We start from the raw sequence: 19,458 nt of genomic DNA on the forward strand, positions 1-19,458 counted from the left end.
TGCTGCTGCGTATATGGTTGAATCATCAGCAAAATTCAAACATTTCAGTAAAAAATATATTGTATGCTTTGTGTGTTTACCCTGTTGATTTGACTGGTCAGGGGCCACTGGCGACGAGAGAGAAACATTTGTGTGGCACAGTTGGAGTCCTCTGTGTGAAATTCAAGCAGTGCTATAGAGATATGAGTTGAGGAGTAATTAGCAATTATTCCTTGGTAGTGGAGGATAGTTCAAACCTGAGGATATTATGTGCTTATCCTTAGCTATTTACCATTCAGTTGAATGCTCAAGGTGTAAACTGTAAGTAACAGTGAATGTGTTTAAATGTACAGTACAGTATGTCATGTGCGTGGGACACGACACAGTAACGATTTGAAGAATGCTCTGCCTATCGATGGTAAGGTTCTGAGTTGTTGGGTTTGGTGAGTGGTGTGATTCTCTCTCTTCCCCCATAGAGGGAGAGAAGAGGGATGGGGGGAGGTGTTGTGTAGCCGGTACAGGGCTTGAATGTCAGTCAGTCAGAGAGAGTAACAGGGGCCCTGGGATAGAAAGACAGACACAAGATGGCTGCCACGTGGCTGGGTTAGGCTCCAGCACCAACAGGGCCAGGCCAGATGGAAGTCATTAGAGTCACTGGTGATTAGAGCTCATGTATACTGTACAAGCGCTTTACTGCTCCACTTGTCCGCATCACTGGCATCAGACACTCATACTTTGATTGATTTTACCTGAAGGAAATGCCAGAAAGTACTTCAAAATAGGTGTTGTGGCAAGAGTCAGTCAGAAAGCTAGTGTTTTGTGTTGAATCAATGGTAACATTCCCGCAGATGTTGCATTCAGTTACTTAGTATTCACCTTACTGATGTTGCTAACTAGACCGTTGCACCATGTAACGGAGGCGGGGGGGGGGGGGGGACTTTCTGTGTAAACCCCCGCCAAATGAATCGTCCCAGGCTGGAGGTTAATAAGTGTGCTTTAGGAGTTTTTCCTGTCAAAGCACATAATCATAAAAGGAGGAAGAGGGATATTAACACAGAACGTAACCAGCAGAGAAAGGAGATATGGGGGAAATGCTGTCTGGTTTGGTGCTTAATTGGAGGGATGTAACGGTAGATAATGAACAGGAACATATGTCTTACTGCCTTTGAACTTTAGAGAGGAAAAAAGCATATTTGTTAAGTTGCATGTATTTTGAGGCTAGTTAGTGGAGCCAAGGCTTTTGAAAGGCTGTCTGTTGATGTCATAAAGAAATTTAAGTAGCCATGCTCACCATACTCTCAACAGCATGTTGTCACTAATGATAATGTTTAAATCCCAGGCAGCATGGTGTGCTTTCTGCTGCTTACAGTGTATAAAAACAGATATCTGCAGATTCAACTGTCTCTGGAGATCGTGGGTGTTTAAAAAGGTTCTTATCTTGCGGAAACAAACTGTTAACAGTTTTCTTGTTGATGAAAAGTGTCGTTGGAACAGCAATGACATTGCACTCGCTTATATTAAGAGTTGGTTGATGCTGAAATCTAAGTTTATCGTATCTAGTGTTGAGATGAGTTGTATCCCGGGGCGGCAGGTAGCCTAGTGTTTAGAGTGTTGGACTAGTAACCGAAAGGTTGCAAGATTGAATCCCCGAGCTGACAAGGTAAAGAATCTGTCGTTCTGCCAGTGAACAAGGCAGTTAACCCACTGTTCCTAGGCCGTCATTGAATTTGTTCTTAACTGACTTGCCTAGTTAAATAAAGGTAAAAATCATTTTAAAAATCCCATGCCATTGGTTGTGTTGATTTGATTCCTTTATATACAGTATGTCAAATTAAGGCAGGGGTTTTTGAGGACATCATTTTGAGAAGTTCTTTCTTTTCCTCTTCAGTCGTCACCCGGATGCTCAGACAAACAGGTGAGCCCTCACCTCTCTACGCTAAGACACCATCTCCTACTTGACTCCATGACCTCCAGTCTTCGTGATGCACTTCAGTTCCAACTCACGCCGTTTCAGGCTCAATCCTTTGTCCCTTTAAGAGATCCTGTGTTAATCATTAGTTGTTTTTTTCCCACGACCTAGACAGTATTTTAATTAGACTGGAGTTTGTCACCAACCGACTCCCTCCTCTCCTCTCTACCAGCCTAGCCTGGGTGTTTTCTTTTCTGGCTGTCCTGCCAACACCAGTCGGGGTGAGGGCTGGGTCAGGGGCCGGGGGACTCACCGGGGAACAGGGGGGACTAGGAGGGAGGTTGGGGTGATAAGCGGACATTGTGGAGCTCCAGTGGTCAGAATTAAACTGGGCATTGTTTGATTTAGTCAACGTCCGGCTTATCACTCCACTTATCTGTCTGGCCCTCTGGCCCGGCTGCCGTCTGTGAGAATCTCAATTTTCAATGGGGCGCTCTCTTTCCAGGCTGTCTCTCTCTCCCTCTCTCGCTCTTTGTCTCTCTTTCTCTGTCTGTCACTCTCTCAGTCTCCTTCTTTCTGCTCACCCCCACCATCTCTCGCTCTCTGGCCCCTGCTTGTTTTCATTCTCTGGTGCTCCTAACCCAGTGTTTTTGCTCTGACAGGGCCAGATATTAATAAGCCTGCAGTGTTTTTGTAGCAGATAAGCCCGCTCGCGTCCCCGGTCCCACTGAATGAGAGAGAAGTGGAGGAGCTGCACAGTACCCCCTGTCCTTAACTTTCCCTCTCTCTCTCTCTCCCTTTCCCTCTCCCCCTTCTCTCTCTCTCACTATTTCTCCTTCTGTCTCTATCTGTGTCTCTCTACCTCTCCCCCCTCTCTCTGTCTACCGCTCCCTGTCTTTCTCCCTCTCTCTCTTCTCTATCTCTGCCCCCCCCCCCTCTCGCTCTTCTTTCTGTGTGAGTGGGTCTAAAGTAACAGTGTAGCCGAAGCTTCCGGGCTGAACAATGTTAAACAAACTGATGGTAAAGGTCAGGGTTCAGTTGCCTTTGCTTTGGTTGGAGTGGTCAGCCAGTTCCTGGAACCCCCTTTTCTTCCATTCTTTATGAAACTATGCTGACTGTTGGACTGTAGCTAGTTCCCTACAAACCTTCACTGTGCAATGGTTTTTAGCTGCACTAACAAACTGTAGAGGTTCGAAAGAGATGTTACCAATCATCATCTTCACAGACTAAAATAACCTCTTCTTGGTGTGATGATACCATTCAATGACATGCTGACTAGTCAATCAAGTATACAGCATATCTTTTTCCACTGTGTTTGTTCCACCTGTTTCTCACACTCTCTTTCTTTCTTTCTTTCTTTTTGTTCTTCTTCCAGGCGTTCAGCACTCATGGTCCTCTTTCAATCTGAGCTGTCCTGCCTCTCCAGGTAGACCCTCACACTTTCCTAATGTCTATCCTTTACTTGTTCAATTAACCTATTTTCTTCTTACTTAGTAAATTGGAAGCTGCATTGAACTGAATCCTTGAGTATATCATCAAGAATCTTGTATTGTCTCCCACAGTTAAGAAAAAACTGGACGGCTCTTCCTTGGACATCTCCCGTACGAGCAGTTCGTGTGATGACATGGCCTATGTCAGCGAGGACATCCCTTTAACCGTGGTGACAGACACAGCACAGTGAGTACCTAACTACCCTTCCATCCGTCACTCACTACAGTACATCTGCCTGCCGTTCATCAACCCTACAGTCATTGTATTGTACCCATGCTCTTGTTCTTATTAATGTATTAATCCATACCATAGACACCTCCCTGCCTTTTACACAGGCCCATCCCTAATCCGTACGGTATAAAGCCTTTTGATAGGCCAAAGAGCCCTCCCTGTCAATGTAGAGCTGCTCTGTTCAACTCACGAGAGGGTTAAATGGCCTCTTGAGTGCTTGAAACCCTGGTTGTTACCACGGTATGGAAGGGATTAACCCTGAGTTGGAGAAAACAGTCCCGTTTGTTTGTGACATGTTTGTAAGAAAGTATTCACACCCCTTGACTTTTTACTCATTTTGTTATGTTACAAAGTGTGTGGGGGGGGGGGGGGGGGGAATGAATTGTCATTTTTGTCAACGAACCACACACAATACTTTGTAATGTCAAATTGAAAGAAACATATGGAAGAAAAAAAAAATGTTGGAAAAATATAACACTAATATATCTTCATTAGATAAGTATTCAACCACCTGAGTCAATGCATGTTAGAATCACCTTTGGCAGCGATTCCAGTTTTTGGGTAAGTCTGTAAGAGCGTTGCATACAGTGCCTTCGAGAAAGTATTCATTCCCCTTGACTTATTCCACATGTTGTTATGTTAAACCCTGAATTCAAAATATATTTTTCTCACCCATCTACACACAGTAACCCATAATGACAAAGTGAAAACATGTTTTTAGAAATGTTGCTAAATTTATTGAAAATTAAATACAGAAATATTTAATTTACGTAAGTATTCACACCCCTGAGTGAATACATCTTAGAATCATCTTTGGCAGTGATTACAGCTGAGTCTTTCTGGGTAAGTCTCTAAGAGCTTTGCACACCTGGATTATACACTATTTGCACATTATTCATTCAATAATTAATTTGTCTCCCAGTGTCTGTTGGAAAGCAGGCTGAACTAGGTTTTCCTCTAGAATTTTGTCTGTGCTTAGCTCTATTCAGTTTCTTTTAATTTAAAAACAACGATCTAGTCCTTGCCGATGAAAAGCATACCCATAATATAATGCAGCCATGATTGAAAATATGAATAGTGGTACTCAGTGATGTGCTGTGTTGGCTTTGCCCCAAACATAACACTTTGTATTCAGGACATAAAGTTAATTTATTTGCCAAATTTTTTGCAGTTTTACTTTAGTGCCTTATTTGAAACAGGATGCATTTTTTATTCTGTACAAGCTTCCTTCTTTTTACTCTGTTAGTGAAGTTAGTATTGTGGAGTAACTACAATGTTGTTGATCCAGCTTCAGTTTTCTCCCATCATAGCCATTAAACTCTGTAACTGTTTTAAAATCACCATTGGCCTCATGGTGAAATCCCTGAGCAGTTTCCTTCCTCTCCAGCAACTGAGTTAAGAAGGATGCCTGGATCGTTGTAGTGACTGGGTGTATTGATACACCATCCAAAGTGTAATTAATAAATTCACCATGCTCAAAGGGCTATTCAATGTCCGCTTTTTAACCCATCTACCAATAGATGCTCTTTTTTGCGAGGCATTGGAAAACCTCCCTGGTATTTGTGATTAAATATGTGTTTGAAATTCACTACTAGACTGACGGACCTTACAGATAATTGCATGTGTGGGTTACAGAGATGAGGTAGTCATTTAAAGTGGAACTGACGGCAATTTAACTATATTGCAGATATGAAACAAACTGAAATCATAATATCATTCAAAAATATACAATTCACAGTTTGTGCTACAAAACCAACATTATAAGCAGTGGATGCAGTTCAATGCATTATTCATATAATTCCCCAATACATTTCTTAATAGTCCAAAAAGTATGGCTATCACGTTGTAAATCACAGCTGGCCTGGTACATTATTTGCTGCCTCCATTCGGGATGCACTGTTTCAGTTTCAATTATTCAATATTTTGGACAAAAACTGATTAATGTAACTAAGGCTGGGAATGTCAATACAATCAAACTAGCAAGGGCAATGATCACAAGTCAGTTATAACGTGGCTAATATGCTAGCATATCTATTTATGTCGCAAGCTAAAAACACGGAGCCTAACGTTAGCTAGATAGCTAGCTGCTAGGAGGATGTCATTGGAGGAGTGGGTGAGTGACTGAGTCTTTCCCTCATATCGTTTTTCGGTGGCTACACAGCTAGAAAGGCAGGTGTCATTTGGTTATCTAGCAAGAAATGTGAATCGCTTTGCTAGCTAGCTAATTATGATGAACTTGAAGAACTGTTATCCAGTTAGCATATCTCTTGCGTTTGCAAATTCATTCTGGCTACTGTATGTACTCTGATTTCAGAGCGCAGAATAACTGATGAATTTATGAACGCGCAAGCTAGCCAACTTTAGCCAGTTAGCTTGGGTGCTTGGTTGGGACAAGTATGCATTGGCAGGCAGGCTGCAGAAGGACGAGCAGGCTACTTACTATTCCCCATCGTTTATCAGTGCAATTTCGACAGCCGTCTAGCTGAAAAATTGAGAGGGTTAATCTAAATTTAGCTCATCTTGCTCTGGCTAGCATTAGCAGTTGATTTTGTTGGTGTGCATATAGAGAAATATAGCCTACCTTTTATGGTTGTTTAATCAATAGGACTGTAAAGTTCTCAAATGTAAGAAGTCTCCTGTAGTGTTTACATATTTGCAGAAATCCATTTAGGTGTATTTTGTGGCTTTTGCCCGAATACGTTCTAATGATCTAAAGTCGTGCTGTTGCAACTAACTGCCTGTAAACACACAGTCCAGTTCAAAGTGAATGATGGCAGGCCCATTTGGCAAATGGCTTGTTTGCATGTAGGCCTACTGTAGCTCTGATTGTCTATAGCGCACCGGTCTGTGTAGACTCTGGTCCTGGATGAGACAGATGTTTTTTATTGGGTTTTATTTATTGATTGTCGAAACGCACGGCCGCTTTCCCACTCTATATTGCATATTCTTCCTGGGGTGTACAGTATATGAACACATTTGAATAAGATTTCATGTTGCTAAAATGCTGTCAGTTCCACTTTAAAAATCATGTTAAACACTATTATTGCACACAGTTATTGCATGCAAAGTATTATGTGACTTGTTAAGCCAATTGTACTCTTGAACTTTTTTAGCCTTGACATAACAAAAGGGTTGAATACTTATTAACTCAAGACATTTCCGCTTAAAAATTGTAATTAATCAAAAAACATAATTCAACTTTGACATTGTGGGGCATTGTGTGTAGGCCAGTGACAAAACAATCTCAATTGAATGCATTTTAAATTCAGGCTGTAACAAAACAAAATGTGAAAAAGTCAAGGGGTGTGAACACATACTGAAGGCACTATACCTGGATTGTTCAATATTTGCCCATTATTCTTTTTAGAATTCTTCAAGCTCTGTCAAGTTGGTTGTTGATCATTGCTAAACAGCCAATTTCAAGTTTTGCTATAGATTTTCCAGCCAATTTAAGTCAAAACTGTAACCACTCAGGAACAATCAATGTTGTCTTGGTAAGCACTTTAGTGCCTTATTCCAAACAGGAAGCATGTTTTGGAATATTTTTTTTCTGTACAGGCTTCCTTCTTTTCACTTTGTTATTTAGGTTAATATTGTGGTGTAACTACAATGTTATTGATCCATCCTCAGTTTTCTCCTATGACAGCCATTCATCTCTGTAACTGTTGGTTTCCTTCCTCTCTGGCAACTAAGTTAGGAAGGACACCTGTATCTTTGTAGTGACTGGGTGTATTGATACACGATCAAAAGCGTAATTGGGATATTCAGTGTCAGCTTTTTTTACCCATCTACCAATAGGTTCCCTTCTTTGCGAGGCAATTGGAAAACCTCCCTGGTCTTTGTGCTTGAATTTGTGCTTGAAATTCATGACTGAGTGACTTTACAGATCATTGAATGTGTGTGCAGTAGTGGTGTGTCGCTAAAATCACCAGGGAAACCATGCCAGGAAAAGAAAGCCATATAGGTTGTGATAATTGCATTGTTAGCTCTATAAACTGTTAGTTCAATCATATGCCTTGACACCGTGATATATAGGCGTAAGGCCGAGACAATAAGAATAGAGCAACATCTGTCTGGGGAAGTCCACAAAACACATTGCATATAAAAAAAAAAAATTATGTATGACCTAGCGCACGGTCAAGCAAATCAATGTTTACGACATATTCCAACTACTTAACAACTATTGATTTAGAAGCAAAGAAAACAGGTGCTGCCTCCACTTTTCCAGCACCATTTCAACTTCAACATTTAAACATCATCAAATCACCTTTGCTTAGTCTAATACAGTTACTGAAAAACGAAAAGATTCAAAAAACAATTTAGTCCAATAAACGTAAGCTAAATAGGATGTGGCTGTCCTTGTACTGATTTCTCTCGTGTGTGTGTTTGTATATATGTGTGTGCATGCGTGCGTGTGCATGTGTGTGTGTGTGTGTGGGTGTCTGCGTGCATGCTTGCGAGTAGAAAAATACATTTTGACTCACCCTACTTGTAGAGAAAAGCCAATGTCATCCTCTTTCACGTTGCCTAAACGGTCTATGACTCTGTCATACTCTACAGTACATGCTTGAAGTTTTTGTTGTCGTAGGCTACCTGGGTAAAATACTTGCTTGCTAGCCTAACTCTCATTCTGAGGCAACAATGTGCCAGGCCGGCTAGTTAACATTAGCCTACTACATCTGGCACAATATTTGAATTTATGGTTGGATCAGAATTGCCGTTATAATCATTGGCTAGTTTGGAGAAATAAGTTAAACCACAAGTCCAAATCCCTGTCTCCAGGACAACAACTCAACGAGACGCAACAAACAATTCAATGACATTTGGTTTATGATGTAGAGGTGACCAAGAACCCAATGACAACTCTGACAGAATTACAGAGTTCCTTGGCTGAGATGGGAGAACCTCCCAGAAGGACAACAGTCTATGCAGCACTTCACCAATCTGTGCTTTATGGGAAGTGACCAGACGGAAGCCACTCCTGAGAAAAAGGCGCATGACAGCACGCCTGGAGTTTGCAAACAGACACGTGGAACACTCTGAGGGTATAAGGCAAAATATTCTGTGGTCTGATGAGAGAAAAATATAACTCTTTGGCCTGAATGCTAAGCTCTATGTCTGGAGAAAACCAGGCACAACTCATCACCTGTCTAACACTATCCCGTGAAGCATAGTGGTGGCAGCTTCATGCTATGGGGATGATTTTCAGTGGCAGGGACTGGGATACTGGCAAGGATAGAGGGAACAGTGAATGGAGCCTTAATGAGAATCTGTTTCAGTGTGACATTAGACTGGGAACTAAGATGTGTGTTCCAACAGGAAAATGACTCCAAGCATACAGCCAAAGCAATGCTGGAATGGCTTCAGAACAAGAATGTGAAAGTCGTTGAGTGGCCCAGCCAAAGCCCAGACTTGAATCCCATTGAACATATGTGGAAAGAACTGAAGATTGCTGTTCACCGCCACTCCCCATCTAACTTAACAGAGCTTGAGAAAATCCACGAATATAAATGTGCAAAGCTGATACAGACATACACTAGACAACTCAAATCTGTAATTGCTGCCAAAGGTGCTTTTTTTTCAGGGGTGTGAATACTTATGTAAATGAGATTTCTGTATTTCATTTTTTTTTAAATTAGCACTAATTTCTAAAGACATGTTTTAATATGGGGTATTGTGTGTAGATAGGTGAGAAATAATATATTTAATTAATGTTGAATTCAGGCTATAACATAACAAAATGTGGAATAGGTCAAGGGGCATCTACTTTCACTGTCAATGATTGTTCTTTTTGTTGTTTATCGGAGACCGAGGCAAACCTATTTTGCAACTTCATACTGTCAACTGTTTCTTGACATATTGACATTGAGTGAGAGAAGAGCTGCAGAGTGGCAAGACCTTGCACTGTCAGAGAGAGTGTCAGCATTGCCGTTTGGCCAAAGGTGCTGCTGTGGTGCCATTGTCTCAAATGGGATGAAAATGCATTGGACTGGATCAAATCCTCAAACCATGAACAAGTTTCTATGGGGTTGGCAGTTATTTCTCTACAGGACAGAAGAAGTTGAGTGTCAGACATCTTATCAGTAAGCAAGGCAACCCAGTTTTGGTGATTTCTTCTATTTCATCACAAACAATCACAGCATGTTTTTGGACTAATTTGAGCCGTTTTTACCTGATTAAGTGCAATACCATTGGACATTAATGTTGAAAGTTATATTTATATTCATAAAACTTAAGTTTAAAATGATGCTATTGCTGCTTCCTGTTGACAAGATATTTTGATAACTAGCCCAATGTCCAAACACAGTTTTAACGTGTCCAAATCAATAGCCAATATACAGAAACAGTTTGTGATATATTGAAAACCTAAACAGAAATGTCTGTCTCCACACACATGTGCAACAATAGTAATCATATTACTTGTATTTTCTTAAACGAGCACCTTATAAACTGCAAACGTACCAAAAACCCTTGGCAAAAACACTCACTGATAGGGGGGAAATCAGGTTGTACGCACTGTTGAAACTAACACAACTAAAAAAAAACACATGGAAACTGGAGATATATTTTTACATCAGTGGTTAGAGGACAACCTGCAGAACACAGTCAGCTACATTTTGGAGGGATGCATTTTGATTTGGGGGTCGCCAAAACGGAAAGGGAAACGCTACACTTATTTGTCAATCACTCATATCGATATCAGCTTGAAATCAATAGAATGAGAGGGGGGAGTCAGCTTGCACGTTCAAAGTTGCACTACTGAAAAACCACATGGAATCTGGGAATATACAGTGGGGAGAGTATTTGATACACTGACGATTTTGCAGGTTTTCCTACGTACAAAGTATGTAGAGGTCTGTAATGTTTTATCATAGGTACACTTCAACTGTGAGAGACGGAATCTAAAACAAAAATCCAGAAAATCACATTGTATGATTTTTAAGTAATTCATTTGTATTTTATTGCATGACATAAGTATTTGATACATCAGAAAAGCAGAACTTAATATTTGGTACAGAAACCTTTGTTTGCAATTACAGAGATCATACATTTCCAGGAGTTCTTGATCAGGTTTGCACACACTGCAGCAGGGATTTTGGCCCATTCCTCCATACAGACCTTCTCCAGATCCTTCAGGTTTCGGGGGTGTTGCTGGGCAATCCGGACTTTAAGCTCCCTCCAAAGATATTCTCTTGGGTTCAGGTCTGGAGACTGGCTAGGCCACTCCTGGACCTTGAGATGCTTCTTACGGAGCCACTCCTTAGTTGCCCTGGCTGTGTGTTTCGGGTCATTGTCATGCTGGAAGACCCAGCCACGACCCATCTTCAATGCTCTTACTGAGGGAAGGAGGTTGTTGGCCAAGATCTCGCGATACATGGCCCCATCCATCCTCCCCTCAATACGGTGCAGTCGTCCTGTCCCCTTTGCAGAAAAGCATCCCCAAAGAATGATGTTTCCACCTCCATGCTTCACAGTTGGGATGGTGTTCTTGGGGTTGTACTCATCCTTCTTCTTCCTCCAAACATGGCGAGTGGAGTTTAGACCAAAAAGCTCTATTTTTGTCTCATCAGACCACATGACCTTCTCCCAATTCTCCTCTGGATCATCCAGATGGTCATTGGCAAACTTCAGACAGGCCTGGACATGCGCTGGCTTGAGCAGGGGGACCTTGCGTGCGCTGCAGGATTTTAATCCATGATGGCGTAGTGTGTTACTAATGGTTTTCTTTGAGACTGTGGTCCCAGCTCTCTTCAGGTCATTGACCAGGTCCTGCCGTGCAGTTCTGGGTTGATCCCTCACCTTCCCCATGATCATTGATGCCCCACGAGGTGAGATCTTGCATGGAGCCCCAGACCGAAGTTGATTGACCGTCATCTTGAACTTCTTCCATTTTCTAATAATTGCGCCAACAGTTGTTGCCTTCACCAAGCTGCTTGCCTATTGTCCTGTAGCCCATCCCAGCCTTGTGCAGGTCTACAATTTTATCCCTGATGTCCTTAAACAGCTCTCTGGTCTTGGCCATTGTGGAGAGGTTGGAGTCTGTTTGATTGAGTGTGTCCACAGGTGTCTTTTATACAGGTAACGAGTTCAAACAGGTGCAGTTAATACAGGTAATGAGTGGAGAACAGGAGGGCTTCTTAAAGAAAAACTAACAGGTCTGTGAGAGCTGGAATTCTTACTGGTTGGTAGGTGATCAAATACTTATGTCATGCAATAAAATGCAAATGAATTACTTAAAAATCATACAATGTGATTTTCTGGATTTTTGTTTTAGATTCCATCTCTCACAGTTGAAGTGTACCTATGATAAAAAATGACAGACCTCTACATGCTTTGTAAGTAGGAAAACCTGCAAAATCGGCAGTGTATCAAATACTTGTTCTCCCCACTGTATGTAACCAGCTACATTTTGGGTTGTTGCATTTTGTTTGAAGTGGGTCGCCAATGCAGAAAGCTAAACACAACACTATTTTCTTAATCACTCATATTGACATCACGTTGAAATCAATAGAAAGGGGGCAAAAATGTGGGTTGTATGCACTGTTTAAACATTTATTATACAAAGACCACACAAACTTGGAATAATCTATATAACTATGTATACTGTCCACATCATGGAAAATCGCGTAATATACATTAATTAGATATGGCAAAATAATTCAATAACTTAATTTAGGATGATGGTAAATGAAGCAAACTCAGATTTTTTTCAATAATCACATATATTTCTCACTAGTTTAACCATTTAGAGCTTTTTTTCTTTTCCAAAGCACCATTGAACCAGGCGCTCTAGACTAGAGCGTCCGTAGGGTCTGTGCAGCAGGCTGAGCGTTTGACGTCCCTATTAACAGCCTAGGCGTGGTGTGGTGCAGGGTGCATGCACTCAAGGCCTGTCATTTAACTCGGCTACTGTAGGTAGCCATCTGTACTGTATGATTGTGTATCGTGTCCCTTCAGAATAATGCCTGCAGTCATCCCTCAGAATGTGACGGTACATCTGTCTTGGTGCCCTTCATTGGATCAAGTGACCTGGCTGCTAGGCTATATCATGCCTACTGACTTAAGGCATGGACAGACCGGTACGATTGTCGAGTGTCTGGCGGCTGAGAGTACTTAGCACCTCTGAACACCGTCCCAGCCGTAATTTGCAAACCGATTCTACATGTAGAAATGGGCGAAAATGGCAGCCGTCAGTCGGCCACCAACGGGTGGTCTTTATAACACACCGCACCATCAGCAATGAACGAACGGCACCCTAATATACAGACCGACAATCGGTTTGGTGAGTTTTCTCCTTTAAAGTGTTGATAAACGCAAAGAATGTTCACTTGCTCAGTGACAAACTTACAATAATTTTGTGTGAGACTGAAATAGTTACAGTGCATCATACTGTATGTGTTGTAGTTGTGTGGCCATTCTTGACCTTTTGATGAGATGTTAATGAGATGGGGTTTCCTTATTTATGCTGACTGAGGATTTTCCTAAAATAATGTTTTCTTCTCTTGAAATAGTCAACAGTGAAGCATTTGTTGTATTATTTTCCTCAAGATCCTTCAAATTGGCCACAGGTGTGGCATTGGTCTGCAAATTCTATTTACTTACAATTATATAATTGTTGAACTGAACTGTTTCATTTCTTAACCCTATTACTAGCCATCTATGGCAGAGTTTGTAGAGTGAAGTGTTGGGCATAACCTATTTACACAAATTGGATTCGAAGTACTTATGTTGTCAAGGTTAGGGTTTGGCCGGTGTAGGCCGTCATTGTAAATAAGAATTTGTTCTTAACTCACTTTCATAGTTAAATAAAGGTTCAATACATTTTTTAAATAAAAAATGTGTAATAAAAAAAATGTGGAAGGGGGAGAACATACAATGGACTCGAGTGTACAGAGCAGTGTGTGTGCGTGCATGCATACGTGCTTGTGGGTGTGTGTGTGTGTGTGTGTCTCTCAGTGTACACACACACCACACAGTAGGCATTCTCTTTTCTCCCCTGAACTCCTTGCCACTCCCCAGCTCAGCTAATCCAATATCACCTCTAACACCCTCCTCATTCTGCATTCCTCTTTGGATTCAATCTCTTTCTCCTCCTCCTCCTCCCTCCCTCCCTCCCTCCCTCCCTCCCTCCCTCCCTCCCTCCCTCCCTCCCTCCCTCCCTCCCTCCCTCCCTCCCTCCCTCCCTCCCTCCCTCCCTCCCTCCCTCCCTCCCTCCCTCCCTCCCTCCATCCTCCTCCTCTCCTGACAAACCCCCAGCCCAGAATCTTTGTAAAAGGAACACAAATGCTTCTCTTGCAGTCTGTTGACCAGCCCGTTCGTGGCAAAGGTCCAGGACTCCGTCTCAACTCATCACTTGAATTCAAGAAGGTACTGTACTGCCTGCTGGGGTTTTACACTATTATTATTACCCCCCTGTCCCCCAGCACTCCCTTATACCCCGATGTTGTTTACTCCAATGATATACTCCATCCACATGTAAAAAGATCGGCGGAAGTGTGACATCTTATAAAAGCTAATGAATGACTATCCAGATGGTATAGATTGTCACTAATCTGATAGTTCCACCCCTGGAAAGATGATTCAAGTCTATGAAAGTGTTATGGTTTTGATTCACCTGGCAATCTTTTTGTTTTCTTCAACAAAATGAAAATGTTCTCTATTGAAGGTCAAACTAACCGAAGCTCAGCTACAATTACATCTTACCGGAAGTGTGCGGTGACTGTTTCCTATTTCTCCAGCACCTTCACCAATCAACTCTGGGTGTGGGGAAGATTCTGTCTATTGTTACGTTCTCTTAAACAAGGCCATGATTGACAGTATGTAGCCTCCGTCTAGGTGCTTTTGTATATGGTTGAAAAAACGATGCGCATGGGAAGGGCATCATAAGAGGTCAGCTGGCTGACCATCATGTGAATAGTTGTTCTCTTGGATCTTTTAGAAGGGCATGTGATGGACGTGTTAAGACGTGTCCAAAGCTCAACTGATCCTTCTCCCTCCCAACAGTAGATGGCCCTCTTCTATTACACACCAGATACTGTACTCATAAAGTACTTCAACATCTAAGTGGGGCGACACTGTACTGAGTTCATTGGTCATGGAGGGTGGAAAACCACTATGTGTAGCTATATACGCTTTCGTTTGAGGTTGCAAAAACATATCTGATATAATCCAGTTACTGTATGTTTTATTGGTACCGTAGTTATGTAGTTACAGTACTGTTTATGCTCCAGTGTATTGTGTTACACTGTAGTGGTAGGCTACGCCTAAACTATGCTCGGGAGTTGAGTTCTCTGCCTCGTGTTTTGTTAGAATTGAGAAGTGAGTTTTGTTTTCGTGTGTGATATCCTCTGATATGACAGAAAAGGTTTGGCCTACATGCCGATACCTCACTGCACTGTGCTCTAGGTCAACACACACAGTAATTCCCCACACGTCTTTATTCTGATTTGAACAAGATAGCATTTTCCTAAATCAACAGTGAAAATGGCCACTCACCATTTGTGGCTGATAGTGTTATGTGTTATTATAGTAAAACAAACCTTCAGGACTCAGACACACCACGGTTATTGACTGCCGAGAGGTACTTAGCACCTCTGCCCAGAGCGTTGGCAGTTCACTTTAAATACCCCAAGGTAAAGCACTTAGTGTTGTGTGCATTGTGCTGCAATTGCCCCCCCCCCCCCCCCCCCCATTAGTGTCATATGAAGTGTGTGTGACTCCCTGGCTGAATTAGCAAGCTAACGTTAACTAGCTGAGCTAGTGCACATTATCAAATTGAACAAACAAATCCTTTTTTAAGCACCATACTCCTTAGCTAGATGAAAAATATATATTATGCAGATTTTTGTTTTAGAACAATTCTGATGAAAAGGTGGTGGATTACACCGGGAAATGTGCCAACTTTTATCCTTTTCTTGTCATTCCTGTCGGCTCCCCCACGTGGAGGTTCGTGCTCTTTGATTGGCTCGAAGTCAAGTCGTTGGCCACTAACGAGCATTGCAATTCTACAAATAGAAATGTCAGATTCGTTGGTACACAACAGGTACCGCTTTTGATTTTGTAAAAATATTTTACCTTTATTTAACTAGGCAAGTCAGTTAAGAACAAATTCTTATTTTCGATGATGGCCTAGGAACAGTGGATTAACTGCCTTGTTCAGGGGCAGAACGACAGATTTTTACCTTGTCAGCTCAGGGATTCAATCTTGTAACCTTTCGGTTACTAGTCCAACACTAACCACTAGGCTACCCTGTTCTAACCACTAGGCTACCCTGTTCTAACCACTAGGCTACCCTGTTCTAACCACTAGGCTACCCTGTTCTAACCACTAGGCTACCTTGTTCTAACCACTAGGCTACTCTGTTCTACCACTAGGCTACCCTGTTCTAACCACTAGGCTACTCTGTTCTAACCACTAGGCTACCCTGTTCTAACCACTAGGCTACCCTGTTCTAACCACTAGGCTACCCTGTTCTAACCACTAGGCTACTCTGTTCTAACCACTAGGCTACCCTGTTCTAACCACTAGGCTACCCTGTTCTAACCACTAGGCTACTCTGTTCTAACCACTAGGCTACCCTGTTCTAACCACTAGGCTACCCTGTTCTAACCACTAGGCTACTCTGTTCTAACCACTAGGCTACCCTGTTCTAGCAAGAGAACGGCCTCCTACTGGGATAAGTATCTATTGGCCGACAGTTTTCTCTGTGTGTCTGACCTCTTAGTCTATCTTTTTGTCAATGAATTCAGTATGTTCACAGTCTGGAAGATTAATTGATTCAAGCATTTCTGAGATGATTATGGTTTATTACTCAGAGTGTATATGGTGGTGAGGAGCAGATGTTGAGATAATTACCATCAGTGGGACGCTATGTGCGTATGCTAGTGTGTTTGTGTCATGGAACACTGTCATGTCCATATCTCTGCTCTACGGGGGTAAAGCTGAGCCAGAGGCTCTAACAGATTTGGGAAGGGGGCACTCCCATAACAGCTGCTTTGTTTTCACTTAGTGTCACGGCATGGAAGACAGCAGCACTGTCATTTGGCTTCATTGTCTGCTACGCTTGTAGACAACCACCAGACCCAACCTGCCTGCCCCATGCACGCACACGCACACACACACACACACACACACACACACACACACACACACACACACACACACACACACACACACACACACACACACACACACACACACACACACACACACACACACACACACAACAACAACAACAACAACAACAACAACAACAACAATATCATAACTACTCTCCAGTCTCCATCGTGTTAGCTCCATATGGACCACATGCTCCTGCAGCGACCAGCAGCACGGTGTTTCTCCGTTTGTTTTGTTTTTTTGTGTTTTACCAGTTTTATATCACTGTTTTAATTCACTGAATGCAATGATCTAGTAGATCAATTAAATTGGAAGGGCGTGTTGAACTCTTCCCCTAACTGCTTTCGTGAACATGGAGTTAACAGCCTTTTTTTATTGTGGATGGCATTTCACAAAGTTTGCAAGATCTTCCCCATTCACAATCAACACGGACCCAGTACAGCAGGGAGTTTCCTCTCCAATGGAATAATCCCCCAAATGCCAATCCTCCCTCGGATCTAATCTACCCAAACCTTGATGCATTTGATCATAATAATGTTCAAAGGGACTCTAGCAGGATACACCGCAAGGTGAAAAAGCGGGGAAAGGGGTGGATATCATGAAAGGGCGAAGCATCAGTCTCTGTCACGAATTCCCCTGCCCTCTATCATTCTAGCAAATGCCCAGTCTCTTCGTAACAAAACTGATGAACTGCAAGCCCATGTTCGTTTGCAACATGAATTCAGAGATGCCTGTATTCTGGCTCTCACGGAGACATGGCTTAACGAAAGGGACTTGCACTCTGAGCTGGTGATTCACAGGTTTGGGGCGTCTATACACTTGGACCGAGATGTCTCTGTGAATGAGCGCTGGTGCAAAACTGTACTGGTTAGGGAAGGACATGAAGGATGTTGAACTGCTATCCGTGTCATTGCGCCCCCCAATATCTGCCCATGGAATTTTCTAAAATATTTGTCACCGTGGTTTACATCCACCCAAAGTCAAATTAGAGTAATACCGCGGAGTTAATACTCCAGACGACGGCAAAATTGCAAACTATATCTCCAGATTCCCAGAACATCATCCTTGGGGACTTCAATCACTGTACATTGTCAAAAACCTTGAGGAACTTCCATCAGTACACCACATGCCCTACCAGACATACCAAGATCCTGGACTGGTGTTACGGTTCTGTTAAGGGAGTGTATAAATCCCTTACCCTGCCCCCGCTGTGCACAGCTGACCACAACTGCGTCCATCTTATTCCGGTTATTTCACAGCCCTGCGGAGAGGTAAAGTGCTTACAAAGCGGGTTAAGAACAGTTTGCATATAGAGCTGAGTGGGATGTACAAGATGCTACTGTCGCCCTACTAGACCTTCTTTTCAAACATCTAGAGGGTAGAAAAACTCATGCCAAGTTGTTATTTGTTGATTTCCTGTCTGCTTTTAACACCATTCAACCCCACCTGTTAGTGAACCAACTCACTAATGATTTAGATGTAGAACTAACACATCCTGAAGTTTGTGGAGGACTCTGTAATAGTCAGTGTCCTTCATGCCAATAAAACTGCCTATGGCCCTGTTGTTGATGATTTTGTACATTGGTGTGACAGTGAATGTGTGACAAAAACTAAAGATATGCGTATCTTTTTTCAGGCGTCAACCCCCTACCCCTCTGAACACTATCATCAAGGGTCAGGTAGTAGACACTGTAGACAACTACAAGTATCTTGACACGATTGGTAATACATGTAACTTTGAGTGTAACAATGACATGTTGTGTAAGAAGGACCAACAATACCTTTTTTCTCTCAGGAACTGGCAAAGTTCCAGGTAGATAGGAACTTGATGACTCTCTTTTATAAGTGGTACATAGTCTGTCTTAAAATTTTCTTTGATTTGCTGGTACGGCAACCTTGTTGTAAAAGTAAAAAATGCACTAGCTGGAATAGTGACATGGGCTGTACGATCATGGGAGTCCAGCAGAGTAGTCTGTCTGAACAGACAAATGGTGAGGAAGGCAGAGTCCATCCTGTCTGTGCCCACCCCTGCACCATGAGTTCCAGCTGGCTCCCGGTTTAGATACCGAACTGTTAAGACTAACAGGTACACGCACTCCTATACCCCTATGGCCATTGTCCTTTTGAATACAGGGAATACCGGATCCTTTGTTCCCGAACCGTAAAAGAGGTACTCAGAGCGGACTTCTAGTCCGACTCATGAGGTGCGCACACCACCCGCCGTTTTCAAGTATATTACTTGCTAATTTTCAGTCTCTGGATAATAAAGTTGACGAGCTCAGTTCAAGGATTTCCTTCCAGTGAGACATCAGGGATTATAACAAACTTTGTTTCACGGAAACATGGCTTTCTCGGGATATACTGTCTGAGTCCGTTCAGCCAGTTGGGTTCTCAGTTCATTGCGCAGACAGGTATAAATATCTCTCCAGGAAGAAGAAGGGCAGGGGTGTATGTTTCATGATTAACTACTCATGGTGTGATTGTGATAACATACAGGAACTCAAGTCCTTTTGAGAATTCTCTTCAGTTATAGTCACAAACAGTGTAGTTATTTCCTCCATAAGGCAAACAGACAAAAGGTCAGTATAGAGACAAAGTGGAGTCGCAATTCAACAGCTCAGACACGAGATGTATGTGGCAGGGTCTACAGACAATCAAGGACTATAAAGGGAAAACCAGCCACGTCGCGGACACCGACGTCTTGCTTCCGGACAAGCTAAACACCTTC

General features: G+C 42.4%; 1 protein-coding gene across 1 annotated transcript in view; it reads left to right on the top strand.

Annotated features, from left to right (window-relative positions):
• LOC129862670 (potassium voltage-gated channel subfamily KQT member 1-like) overlaps nucleotides 1–19,458 on the top strand; it is a 270,131-nt gene that overhangs the window by 36,794 nt on the left and 213,879 nt on the right. The window contains exons 11-14 of the mRNA XM_055934553.1: nucleotides 1,868–1,894; nucleotides 3,264–3,314; nucleotides 3,451–3,565; nucleotides 13,910–13,978. Of these exons, the coding sequence (XP_055790528.1) occupies nucleotides 1,868–1,894; nucleotides 3,264–3,314; nucleotides 3,451–3,565; nucleotides 13,910–13,978 (262 nt within the window). The remainder of the gene's footprint in view (nucleotides 1–1,867; nucleotides 1,895–3,263; nucleotides 3,315–3,450; nucleotides 3,566–13,909; nucleotides 13,979–19,458) is intronic.

This window comes from Salvelinus fontinalis, chromosome 9, assembly GCF_029448725.1.
Source record: "Salvelinus fontinalis isolate EN_2023a chromosome 9, ASM2944872v1, whole genome shotgun sequence".
Taxonomy (NCBI): domain Eukaryota; kingdom Metazoa; phylum Chordata; class Actinopteri; order Salmoniformes; family Salmonidae; genus Salvelinus; species Salvelinus fontinalis.